The following is a 12,864-nucleotide window of genomic DNA, read 5'->3' on the forward strand; positions in this document are numbered from 1 at the left end:
GTTCAAACCCATACCGTTCAAGGGTCAAATGTAATTGCACTTAAAAGACAAGTTGGAATTGGCAGCCTAGGGAAAGGGAGATGTGGATAAAATATTCCAAGCAGAGGAAACAGCTGAAGTACAACAAGCAAGATGGTAACCTGACAGAGCAAAGAAAAATGGATAAATTCAGAGGACACTTAGGAAAAAGAAGTGCAGACCTTAATGATTTATTGTATGTGAGAAATGAGGGAAAAGAAGAAATTAAAGATTTTGCCCAAGTTTGGGGCTTGGGAAACTGCATGAATGGTATTTTCATTTACCTCCCTCCACTCTCCCACCGCACCCTCCAAAAATAGAGAAGTAAATTTGGAAGAGAGAGAAAAGTTTAGCTTCAGGTGACTCTGTGACTTTAGAATGTGAACATCCGATAAACAATTTGATAAATGTGCTCAGAAATCTGGAGAAACAAAAGGGCCAGAAATCATAAAGATTTGGAAATCTTCAGCATAGAGATGGCAAATGGCACCATGGTAGTAGATGAAATCATCAAAAGAGGGTTCACTAAGAAAATTACACTAGCTCAGTGTACTTGACTGCATCAATACTTAACAGCCAGGAAGATAAAGAGGGGCCCATAAAAGAAAGTTTTCAGAATAAACAAGAATGAAAAAAAGAAAACAGAAGCCTGAGGTGTCATGGAAACCTAGAGACAACATTTCAAGGCGGTGCTGGCTGTTAATGATGTTAAAAAGCAGGCCATAGGTTAAATAAGATAGACTAAAAAGAATTAGGTTGGGCATGGTGGCTCACGCCCGTAATCCCAGCACTTTGGGAGGCCAAGGTGGGCAGATCACGAAGTCAAGAGATCAAGGCTATCCTGGCCAATATGGTGAAACCCCGTCTCTACTAAAAATACAAAAACTAGCCAGGTGTGGTGGTGTGTACCTGTAGTCCCAGCTACTCAGGAGGCTGAGGCAGGAGAATCGCTTGAACACAGGAGGTGGAGGTTGCAGTGAGCCGAGATCATGCTACTGCACTCCAGCCTGGGCAACAGAGTGAGACTTTGTCTCAAAAAAAAAAAAAAACAAAAATTAGACAAGATCATCTCTACCAGACTAACAAGCATCTTTTGACCAAGTAAAATCAAGTTGCATTAAGAATTATGGAGGAAAGAAAAACAAGGACAAAAATCAATTCAACAAATTCTACTTCATAGGAAAGTTTGGATTTCTCTTTAAATCCTATTTGTGCCTTTTAATTTTCTACCAGCGGGTTTTAGGTCATTCATTTCTAATTTTTTTTTCAATTTGGGTTAATAAAGAAATCATGCAATAAATATCCTTCATTCTTGGCATTCAATGCTCAAACTTTCTTGCTAATTCTAGAGTCCCATTTTTGCAATAAGGAAACTATTCCTGACAGTCCAAGGCTACACAAAAGAAAACCACTGAAAGGGTAAGGTTGCTCTCTCTGTTTAAATCACTAACACTGTTACAGACGATGTCAATAAGCTTCTTCTGTAGCAAAAATACATGGGTGTTTTTTTGTTTGTTTGTTTTTTGTTTTAAGATCAGATCTACAATTAAAGAGGCAATGTAGCTGAATGAATTAATCTCAAGGCTGGAAGCCAAAAGTTTTAAACTGCAAATTCACCTCTGCCAATTACTTTCTGACCAACTCTGACAACCTTCTATAATTCCTTCAGAAAATAGCAAATAATTAAATAATCCTATATCAGGATGAGACAAACAAAAATAAAATGATTGAAAGTAAATATAGAAATGGAGGCAAGAACACACTGATAAATATGACATCAAAAATAAGTCTTCGGGCCTGGGCACAGTGGCTCAAGCCTGTAATCTCAGCACTTTGGGAGGCTGCGGCAGGCTGATGGTTTTGAGCTTAGGAGGTCAAGACCAGCCAGGCAAAATGGCGGAAAGCCTTTCTCTACAAAAAATACAAAATTAGCAGGATGTGGTGGCACATGCCTGTAGTCTCAGCTACTTGGAAGGCTGAGGTATGAGAATCATTTGAATCTGGGAAGCGAAGGTTGCAGTGAGCCAAGATTGCACCACTGCACTCCAGCCTGGGCAACAGAGCTAGGCTCTGTTAAAAAAAAAAAAAAAAAAAAAAAAAAAAAAAAAGAAGCCTTAGAATCCTCATGACAATTATGACAATTGCAACTGCTTATTGATAAAATCTGATTTGTGTTTTTAGGAACTGGGAACTGTACAGATAGTAGGACTCATACCCAAATGGGTAAAATTTCCTCAAAGTCTTTCAGGGTTGGCATTGTAAAAGTGATGAGGTCAAGGTATAAGGCAAATATGGAAAGATCTTTCCCTTCTCCACTTTCATTCTAGCATATGACACTTTTATTCTGGCTATTTCAGCTTTCTCTTCTCATAGGAAGTGGACACTCAGTGGGGAAGAGCAAAGAGATTTAGCTTAGATGTTACCCAGTAACTAGAACAAAGTCATTAATAATACGGAGTTGAAGTCAGAGACTGTTTCAGTTAAGTGAAAACCATTTGGAATAATGAAAGAGGACTGGAATTAGTTTATAAGTTGCTAATTCCTGCTCTGGGCCAATGCTTATCAAACACTAGGCATTATACCAGTGCCAACACATTTAATCCTCAAATGAGGTGTCCCATTTTAAAGTTAAAGAAACAAAGGATAGGAGAGGTGAGTCACCAAGCTCATGGGTGGAATTTTAATTCTTATGATAATCTTTAAAAACCTCTATATACATACTCTGGACCATCTAATACATAGGTCCTGGATGATAACCTTATAATCAAGTACTGCCATGCAATTTCAGTGACCTAATTTTTTTGTTTATGTTTATGACTAAGTGAACTTCAAGATCATATGACATTGAAGCTTACTCTAAGAATGAAGGTTTCCTAGCAGTGATGTGAGAACTGAGTCATCACCGGTCATCCACACCAATCCCATAAAACCCTGCTCTGAACAGTCAGTGGCATACTCTTGCTGCTGGTAAGATGCACCACATGGGTCCCTTCATTAAAAATACCAATTAGCCACAGTTCACTAACAATAAGTACAGCAGTAAAGACTAAATGAATCTTCCAAATCTCAACAATAATTGGACCAGCCATTTATTTAAGGATTTCAAGAATGATGCTGTATTAGTTTCCCATTGCTGCCATACTTCAAACTCAGTGGCTTAAAATAACACAAATGTATTATCTTACAGTTCTTTATCTTAAAAGCTTGACCTATGTCTCAGTGGGCTAAAATCAAGGTGTCAGCAGAGCTGTGTTGCCTTCTGAAGGCTCTGGGGCAGAATTTCTTTGCATTTCCCAGCTTGTAGAGACTGCCTGCATTCATTGACTCATGCTCCCTTTCCTCCATCTTCAAAGGCAGAAACAGCCAGTTGAGTTCTTCTCCCATTTTATCATTCTGATGTTGTTTCTATGTTCAGACCTTTTTCTCTGACTCTTTTCTTCTACTCTTCTCCTCTACTTTTAAGAACCACTGTGTTAATATTTGGCCCACCTACATGATCCAGGATAACCTCCCTAGTTTAAGGTCAGCTGCTTAGCAATGTTACCCTTTGCCATGCAACCTAACATATTCACAAATTCTGGGAATTAGGAAATAGACATGGGGGGCAGGTATTACTCTGCTTACCACACTTATATGCTACTCTTGTCATCAAGTAAACAACATAACTCCACAGGGTTATCAAGTTGTTCCCATTAATGCTGACATTCAGAGACTGCTCACTGACAAAGGTCAGCCTAAATATAATGCCTGATTTTAATGAACTAGCAAATAACATCTGAGTTATTAATACTGCTTTTTTAATAGTATATTTATATGAACATGCTTTCTCTGTACCAATCTTATTTGACTCACAGTATAAATTTAGTATTTGATCTCCTCTTACTGTTTCCACTATTAAATTCTCTAACAATGATTTTGGTTGTTATAAAACATTGTTATTTGTCACATTATACTATTGATACTGCTTTGAATCCCATTGATTCCATTGTTTTTTTGTATTTAAATTGTGAATTTCTTTTGGTTTCATAGTTGTATTCGAACTATATGCATATAAAGTTTATACGTAGGGCTTTGTTTCTTAAGTAATGGTACATTAAAAATAATTAAGTCAAAATGAGGGATCCATAAATTTATTTTTTCTTTAAAAGGAATTTATATAACTCTCAGTTTTAAGAAAAACTGGAATGCTGGAGCATTAACAGCATGGCATTTGGAATCAGGTTTGACCTCAACTACCAGCTCTGTGACTTACTAGCTGTGTGGCCTTGGATAAGCTGCTATTACTTTTTAGATAATGCAGTTTCCTTGTCTATAAAGTAAGCCTACTTTAGACACTGATCATGAAGATAATATTAAATTAAATAAGTAAAATGCTCCACACATTCAGCAGAACCTTGACAAAAAAAAAATGCTTGGTACGGTTCCTGACCACTATCAGGTACTCAATAAGTAAGAGCAATACTTATTTTATAAAACTGTATCCAAGCTTAAAGATAAATAAGACAATTTTCAGTGTCTAGCACGTTACATTTTCCCAACAAATATTAAACTGCAACTTTAAATGACTGAAAGAAACACATTATTGCACAATGAATATTTAAATTTTCTAGGGTCTAGTCAATTTTAAAATAATCTATCTTTCAATTACTTATTTATCTCAATATTTACCTAACTTTTAAGTTTATAATTTATTCCAAGGGGAAAAAAACACATTTGCCTTCCTAAAAGCTTTATGGTTATAGTACTACTTTCAGTTCTACAAGTAACATACTATGTGAAATAATCTTTGACATATACTTTCCATCTTTCCAAAGAAAAAAATACCCTGAATGTTAGTGAAAGTTGACTAGATAAAAATTATAAAAATGAATCTAGAAATGTCAAAGCCCTGAATGACATTTAAAGTTGGATAAGAATCAACTTCTAAATGTGATGAATCAACTTCATTCATCACTTGAGAATTGATGTACTAATTTAGAAACATAAATTGAGTACTAATTTAGAAACATAAATTGAGTACTAATTTAGAAACAATGTCTGTTCATTCTAACCAAGAGTACGCAAAAAAAAGGACTGATAAAGGTTAAATGAATTAACACTTGCTGAATATGAACATGAAAAAAAAATCTTTGTAAAAGGTTAACAATTAACAATTATTATAAAATTCCTAAAAAACATTTTAAGATAGGTGTTTCTTTGGTATTATTAGATACAAAAATACTTACAGTTTGATAATATGAGGATGACGAAAGAGTTTTAGATTTTGAATTTCTCGTTTTATTTTTCCAACAACATCTAAACTGCGAATCTTCTGTCTATTTAAGATTTTAACTGCCACTTTATGGCCTGTTAATTGATGTTCTCCAACTAAAGAAAAGAAAAAGGAAAAAAAATGTGCTATCATATCAACATAATCATTTATTCATGCTTCCTTCCATTGTGCCCTAAACTTCTCTACTCATATATACCATCTTTATATCCCTTGTTGTACAAAACTACAGTTCTTTTTACTTCTATTTCTTCTATTAGAGTATGCACTCTCTGAGGACAGAAACTGTATCTTAGTCATCTCTGTATCTTTTGCACCTAACAGAGATGTTCCTATTTGTGGAATATTTGTGAAAATGATTACTGAATTCTATATTCTTACTAAAAACATAATCAACTTTAGAACATTGTTTGGACAGGAAAGAACTCACTGTTTCATTAATCTCTTTGTTACTCTTCTTCTGTTTAATGCCAGTCATTGTATTACAGAAGAATAAATAGTGTAATAAATCAAAAATTCACAATAATTACTATTTCAACAGAGAATTCACACCTAGCCCTTTTTTGTGCCTTTTTCATAAAGTCCTTTTATTTTCCCCCATTTGATGGAATCTCTATCTCTTTCAAACTGTTATAGTATGTTTATAAAACTCGTGTCATTTACCATTTTTAATCTTTTATAAACATTTGCATTTGTGACAAATCACATGACCTGAGCTATTAGCTCATACTCTCCTTGGACAAGATGACCAGTGCTCATCTGAATCTCTCAGGAAGTATATGCGCACAGTGCTTTGTACACAGAGGTGCTAAATCAATATATTCTATGATAAATATAGTCATTCTGTTTTTTCATATAACACATTCATGGCATCCACACTAACAGTGATATCTTTAAATACTGTTCAGGTGAAAAATCCCTCAGTCGAGGAACAAATTTGTCAGCTACCTCTCCCATTTTCCTCAATTCTATTCTAATCTTTCACTATTCTCCTCAAAACATCTATCTAACCCTCCTTTCAGTGACAAACACCCTTTTTATTTCTTTAGAGAACATGGAAGTCATTTGGAGTGACTTTCCCTATCTTTTCATTCATTTATTTTGAGACAGGGTATTGTTTTGTTATCCAGGCTGGAATGCAGTGCTGTGAACATAGCTCGCTGCAGCCTCAAACTCCTGGGCTCAAGTGATCCTTCTGACTCAGCCTCCCAGTAGCTGGCACTACAAGAATGTGCCAGCATCCCCAGCTAATTTTTCTTTAAATTTTTGTAGAGATGGGGTCTCACCATGTTGCTCAGGCTGGTCCTGAACTCCTGGGCTCAAGTGATCCTCCTGCCTCAGCCTCCCAAAGTGCAGGGATTACAGGTGAACCCCAATTTCCTCTATCTTAAAGGCTTACTTCTGTCCACATCCCTCCTCCTATTCAAAGCCAGTCTCATCAACTTTGGCCTTGAACCCATCTTTTCTACACTCTCCTCATATTCAACCTTTTTCCTTTTCTAATGGCTATTTCTCTTAAGCCTATCCAAATCATATACCCTCCAAAACTTTTCCATTGATCCTGTATCTTCCTCTAGTTTCCAACTTGTCTCATTAAAATTTCTCAAGAGTAGTTACAGTAGTTACATTTATTGCCTTCTTTTCCTCCCTTATCACCATCCCTAAATTCACAGCTATCTGGTTTCCACCTCCACTCTACGGATACCAAACGGTCACAAAACACCCATTAATTAACAAGCCATGGATACTTTTCAGTTCTCAGATTACTATAATCTCTGTTTCATCAGACACCATACCTCTTTTTGGTGGTATTTCTCTCTCCTGTTTCTCCTACCAACTCTCAGATGGTTTCCTTTATGTCCTCTGCCTGTTCTTTGAAGGTTAGTATCCCCAGGTTTCAAACCTAGGCCCAAGGTAGACCCTTATGTCATTCATCTCCCATAGTTTTAATTATCACCCATATGCCAGTGACCTCTGTCCCTCCTTTAAATTCATATTTCAAGATTAATATCCCACAAACAACTCAAGTTCAACACATTCAAAACTAAATTCAAGGGCCAAGCATGACAGCTCATGCCTGTAATCCCAGCACTTTGGGAGGCTGAGGCAGGTGGTTCACTTGAGCCCAGGAGTTCGAGACCAGCCTGGGCAACATGGCAAAACCCCATCTCTATTAAAAATAAAAAATTAGCTGGGTGTGGTGGCACATGTCTATAGTCCCAGCTACCTAGGAGGGTGAGGAAGGAGGATCCCTTGAGCCTGGGAGGTGGAGGTTGTAGTAACCCAAGATGGTGCCACTGCAATACAGCGTGGGTGACAGAGTGAGACCCTGTCTCTAAAAAAATGAAAAACAAAAACAAAAAAACCACATTCAGCATTCTCCTCCTCTTCTTCACCAAACTTGTGTCTTCTATTTCACTTGGTAGCACATAGCATATATGCTACAAATGAAAAAGTCAACTGATATAATCTCCTAAATATTTCTTGGAGTCATATTTTAACTCGTTTTGAGAAAAACATTAATAATGATGACAAAAGTGACCATTAATGACATTTATTGTTTATTATGTACTAAGCTTTATTCTAAGTGCTAGCTTCCCTGCTCTCTCAACTCTATGAAGTATTATTACACTCCAGTGTATAGATGAGAAACCTGAGGCACAGAGGAGCTAAATAAGTCACCCGAGGTCACACAGTAAGTGATGGCATAACATCTGACCTGGGCTGTCTGACTTCAGAGCCAGCACAACTGCCACAGAGTAATACCCTCAGTCAGAGTACTCCAAACATGTAATGCGATGACTTAGGAAGAACTGAGTTTCTGTCGCTGGAGATTATTTTTATCTTAATAACTTTTGCAAACTGTAAATTATGTCAAAAAATTTAATGAAGCTTGAAAGTTACTTTCTCAGCATATAAAACAAACAAAGTGAGACATATCAAGTTCAAGCAATATAACTTGCTAACATTTCAAAATGTTTCTAGGACTCCAGAAAAACCTTACCGATTTCTAGGAACTTTCTATTCAATTAAAATAAGTTAAACGGTTTCTTGATACCTGGGTAGTTTATTACTCATCTTTGGGAATTTTATAAGACCCAAACACCTTGCCAGGCTGGTCTAACAAATACGTCTCTCTCCTTAAATCCCCGATAGCCTCAATGAAATAACTAGCACTGAAATCCCTACAATGGGGATTTAGCCTTTTTTGCCTAATAACGTCATAATTGGTACTTAACCATAATTAAATCCAAACCTAACCACATTCCACCTGAAAGCTGAATGAATGTTCCTGAAAATCTTGTAATAAATACAGATTTAAGGTCAAGAATTTCTTCTATGTATATTACAGATATAAACTTTTGTTTGTGTAAATCGAAACAAAAGAAATTAAAAGAAAAGGCTTGGATGCCTCAAAGTTTTATTACCATTCATTTATTCAATCTCAAAACATTTGCCGAGCATATGCAAGAAACGTTGATCATAGACACATGAGAAGAGATTTTTTAATACGCCTCCAAGTTTTGGGGGGTGGGGAGACCACAATAAATAAACTGAAATAAATCTTGTACAGTATTACATCTGCCTGAAGACTGTCAGATATACCATATTCATAAAGAGTAGATGAGAAATAAAATTATAAAAACACCAATAATAAATAATCTTGCCATAATTTATCATGTATATACATAAATATCCAGATCAATACCTACTTTGACAGGAGCAATTAGAAACATTCATCTGTTGAACAACGATTTAATGAAGGCCTACTCAAGTAAGTAGCTATACTAATTACATTACACTGCTGGTTGTCCCCCAATATCTTCTGCATCTTTCTTTCTCCCACACATGAAACTCCCAAATTACAACTGAGTACATGGCTACCCAGCGTACAGCCTGCATCTTAGCCTCTCTTGTAACTATTAATAGATGTGGCCACATGAGTATGTTCCAGCCAATGAGATATAAAGCAGAAATGTCCCTGGCAACTTCTTCCTCGTCCCTTCCTTCATCCTGAAGCCTAGAATTATCAAACCCATCATTTTGCACCTCAAGACCAGACTTAAGAAGGGGAGAGCAACAGGAAAGAGAAAACCATATTTTTGACACCATCAGACATAACAACAGTCTACATCACCTGCTCAGACTTTTACAAGACAGCAAAATACTGCTATTTGTTTAAGCCATTCTTATTTTGGATATTTCTGTCACTCAAAGCTGAATCTAAATAATACACTATTTAGAATATTTTAAAACTCAAAAGGTTTGGAATCTAGTTCAAATTTCCAATTTTGCTGAGTAACCATATATGAGTTGATGGAAACAAATTTTAATTTATAGTCCACACAATTTTTTGGATTAAAAAGTTAAAGAGCTCTACAAAATTATCACCCATTAGTGGTTCATTTTGTTTTTCCTAAATTTTAGCCAAAATACACAAAACACTCTCTAAAGCTATGGAATTTTAAGAGGGGAAAAATCCACATTCACCCGAACTATGCCTTTTATATTTTACGTTTGATAAGGTGAAGAATTGTCACACAGAAGGAATTAAACTGATTTATGTTGTTCCAGAAGGCAGAACTGGGAACTGTCAATAGACTCTCCTTCAACTAACAGACTTGTCTGATCCATGAAGCCTCCCCTAAACTTGCTTTTCACCACTCTGGTCTATACTGAAAATTTCACTTTTTAAGGTAACTACGATATGCTGAATATACTTTTTTTCCACCAGATGTATAACGCAAACATTTACTTGATTCTCAGTTCATCTCTCAATGCTAGATGGGATGGGGTCAGAGGCTAGATCCCTTGTGTCTTCGCCTATTGTCAGGAACACAGATGCTGGCAATAATAAGCCAGGAAATGGGGCTGGGTAAAAATTTGCAGAGAGGTTAAGAATTTGCCTGTGGTCACTCAACTAGTAGGTGAGTGACCATGGTAGATCCCAGTAGGCAGGGCTGGGATTTAAACCCAAGCAGCATGTCCCCAAAATCAGCATTTTTTTTTTTTTCTGAGACAGTCTGTCACCCAGGCTGGAGTGCAGTGGTACGATCTCAGTTCACCGCAACCTCTGCCTCCCGGGTTCAAGTGATTCTCCTGCCTCAGCCTCCCAAGTAGCTGGAATTACAGGCGCGCACCACCACACTTGGCTAATTTTTGTATTTTTAATAGAGACAGGATTTCACCATGTTGGCCAGGCTGGTCTGGAACTCCTGACCTCAGGTGATCTCCCTGCCTTAGCCTCCCAAAGTGCTGGCATTACAGGCGTAAGCCACCGTGCCCAGCCAAAATCAGCACTCTTAATGCATCATCCAGTATTCAAACAGAGGAAGCTCAGCCATTTGTCAGGATTATCATAAGATAAATTCCTGCATTAAATAACAGGTTGGAGTAGATCAAGGCTAATTCCCCTTCCAACTCTAAGACTTTCCTAATGATATCCCTGAGGATCATTCCACAGTGAAGGGTATAAAGCTTTTAAGCCACTCCTGCCTCTTGACGATTTTGGTTGCCACTTTCTGGATGCTTTTCAGTTTTGACACATTTTTCTTTATATACAAGACACAGAACTTCACACAGCTGTGTTATACAGGTATAAATACACAATTGTTTTACACAAAGATTAAAAGTTTTCAAATTTCCAATATCATTCCCATATGAAGTCCAGCATTTTTTACCACAGGCAAGACACTACAGTTTCATAAGGCATAGTTTGGAACACTTCTGTATCTGTACATCATCCCATAGTAATTCATATCAGATACATCCTCATTCTATTTTAATATATTATATAGTTTAGGATATTATCATATCTAATAAAACAAAAGGAACAATTAAAAAATAATTATTTGGGGCCTAAATTATAACCTATTTTTCTACTAGGATCAAAGAAAAGAGTTGCCAAAATGTAAAGGCTATGGAAATACTGCATAATAATTTGAACTAGCCCAAAGAAAATGAAGCTTCAGTCCACAAAAAGAATCTAAGTACTTAATTTCACATGCTCCACTGGACAAGGTGCTGAAGGTGGTATTTCTTTTTTTTTATTATTATTATACTTTAAGTTTTAGGGTACATGTGCACAATGTGCAGGTTTGTTACATATGTATACATGTGCCATGCTGGTGTGCTGCACCCACTAACTCGTCATCTAGCATTAGGTATATCTCCCAATGCTATCCCTCCCCCCTCCCCCCACCCCACAACAGTCCCCAGAGTGTGATGTTCCCCTTCCCGTGTCCATGTGATCTCATTGTTCAATTCCCACCTATGAGTGCACTCTAAGAGTCCCTGACTGGTGCACAAAATTTGTTTTTAAGCTACTTTTTTGGTGCTTGAAAAGTTTTTCTTCTCTTTGGAAGTGTGGCAATCATAGTGCTCCCAGGAAGTTATTAGTCTATATAATAAGTAAAATCAAGTCTATCATCGTATTTTATCTAAATAAATAAAATCAAGCCTACCATTGTATTACCATAGCTTAAAAAGTTTCTTAGAACTTTTGGGACATATTTGGGGTGGTCTGACTTAAAATTTAGACTAAAAAGAAAATGTGCACTAAGTCCTTCAGGAGGGTCTCCAAGTGAAGGCACAAGAGAGACTACCAAGAAATGGACATCATCCTTCAGGGTGTCTACAGAAGTCAATTTATAATCCAGATTTGTAGCAGGGGTTATTTAACGACAGTTAATTATTCTTTCTCACAAATCTGTGAGGGATACCTTAGCAGGTGTGTATCTATATGTATATATACATGTTTAACATTTTATATATATTGTTTCATTTAAGCTTTTAATGACTGTATGAGGAAATTTTATAGATGTGGAAACTAAGACTTAGAGAAATTCAAACTGACTAGTAATGGACAAAACCAGTATTTAAATCCAGATCTATCTGATTCTAAAGCCTATGTTCCTAATGATTATACTATAATACAATCTGTGGTTACCCAACGAAAGATTTAACTCATAATATATAAAATAATGCTATCATATTAAAGGTATTATAGAATTTATTAATACACACCATATGTAATAATAATTTGGGTTTGGGAGGAGTGACACTTAGAATTCCAAGTTTAGATGCTAGAGATATAGCCTTCCAGTTGGAGTGGCATTTTTGGCTACCCGTTACAATGTTCCCCTCACGACCCTAAACAGTCTGAAGGCCAGACCTTTAAATTGGCCGTAAGTTTAAGAAGTGGGGGAAAAAAACACTGGGGGCAAGAATGAATGAAATGAGGAACGAGCATAGATAAGTTTTGGCTCTGATGGAAGGCATGTGTATCAGTCCTCAGCCAGCTCCACTATCTTATTTTCTGTAGACCCTGAATTAGAAACACTTCTCTTTCCACTAATTACTTTTGACCAAAGTGTCCATATGTTATGAAATACTTTAGTAGTAAGAAAGATTAGTCTTCTGTATACCCTGTTACAGGTAAGGCAAGCTGACTGAAATGAAAAGCAAGGGGAAGATTCAAGAATTTTGTACGATGGTGATGGACAGGAGCTCTGGTAGTCAGGACAAATTATGGTACCATATAGAATGGAGGCTCCACTGATATTGGGAAGCTGAAA

General features: G+C 36.6%; 1 protein-coding gene across 2 annotated transcripts in view; it reads right to left on the reverse strand.

The window, feature by feature from the left end:
- Positions 1-12,864, reverse strand: part of PRKAA2 (protein kinase AMP-activated catalytic subunit alpha 2) — a 70,184-nt gene that overhangs the window by 35,539 nt on the left and 21,781 nt on the right. For both annotated transcript variants that reach the window (XM_004025866.5, XM_055359876.2), the window contains exon 2: positions 5,244-5,385. In XM_004025866.5, coding sequence (XP_004025915.1) covers positions 5,244-5,385 — 142 coding nt within the window. The remainder of the gene's footprint in view (positions 1-5,243; positions 5,386-12,864) is intronic.

The sequence above is a fragment of the Gorilla gorilla genome, chromosome 1 (genome assembly GCF_029281585.2).
Source record: "Gorilla gorilla gorilla isolate KB3781 chromosome 1, NHGRI_mGorGor1-v2.1_pri, whole genome shotgun sequence".
NCBI classification, from domain to species: domain Eukaryota; kingdom Metazoa; phylum Chordata; class Mammalia; order Primates; family Hominidae; genus Gorilla; species Gorilla gorilla.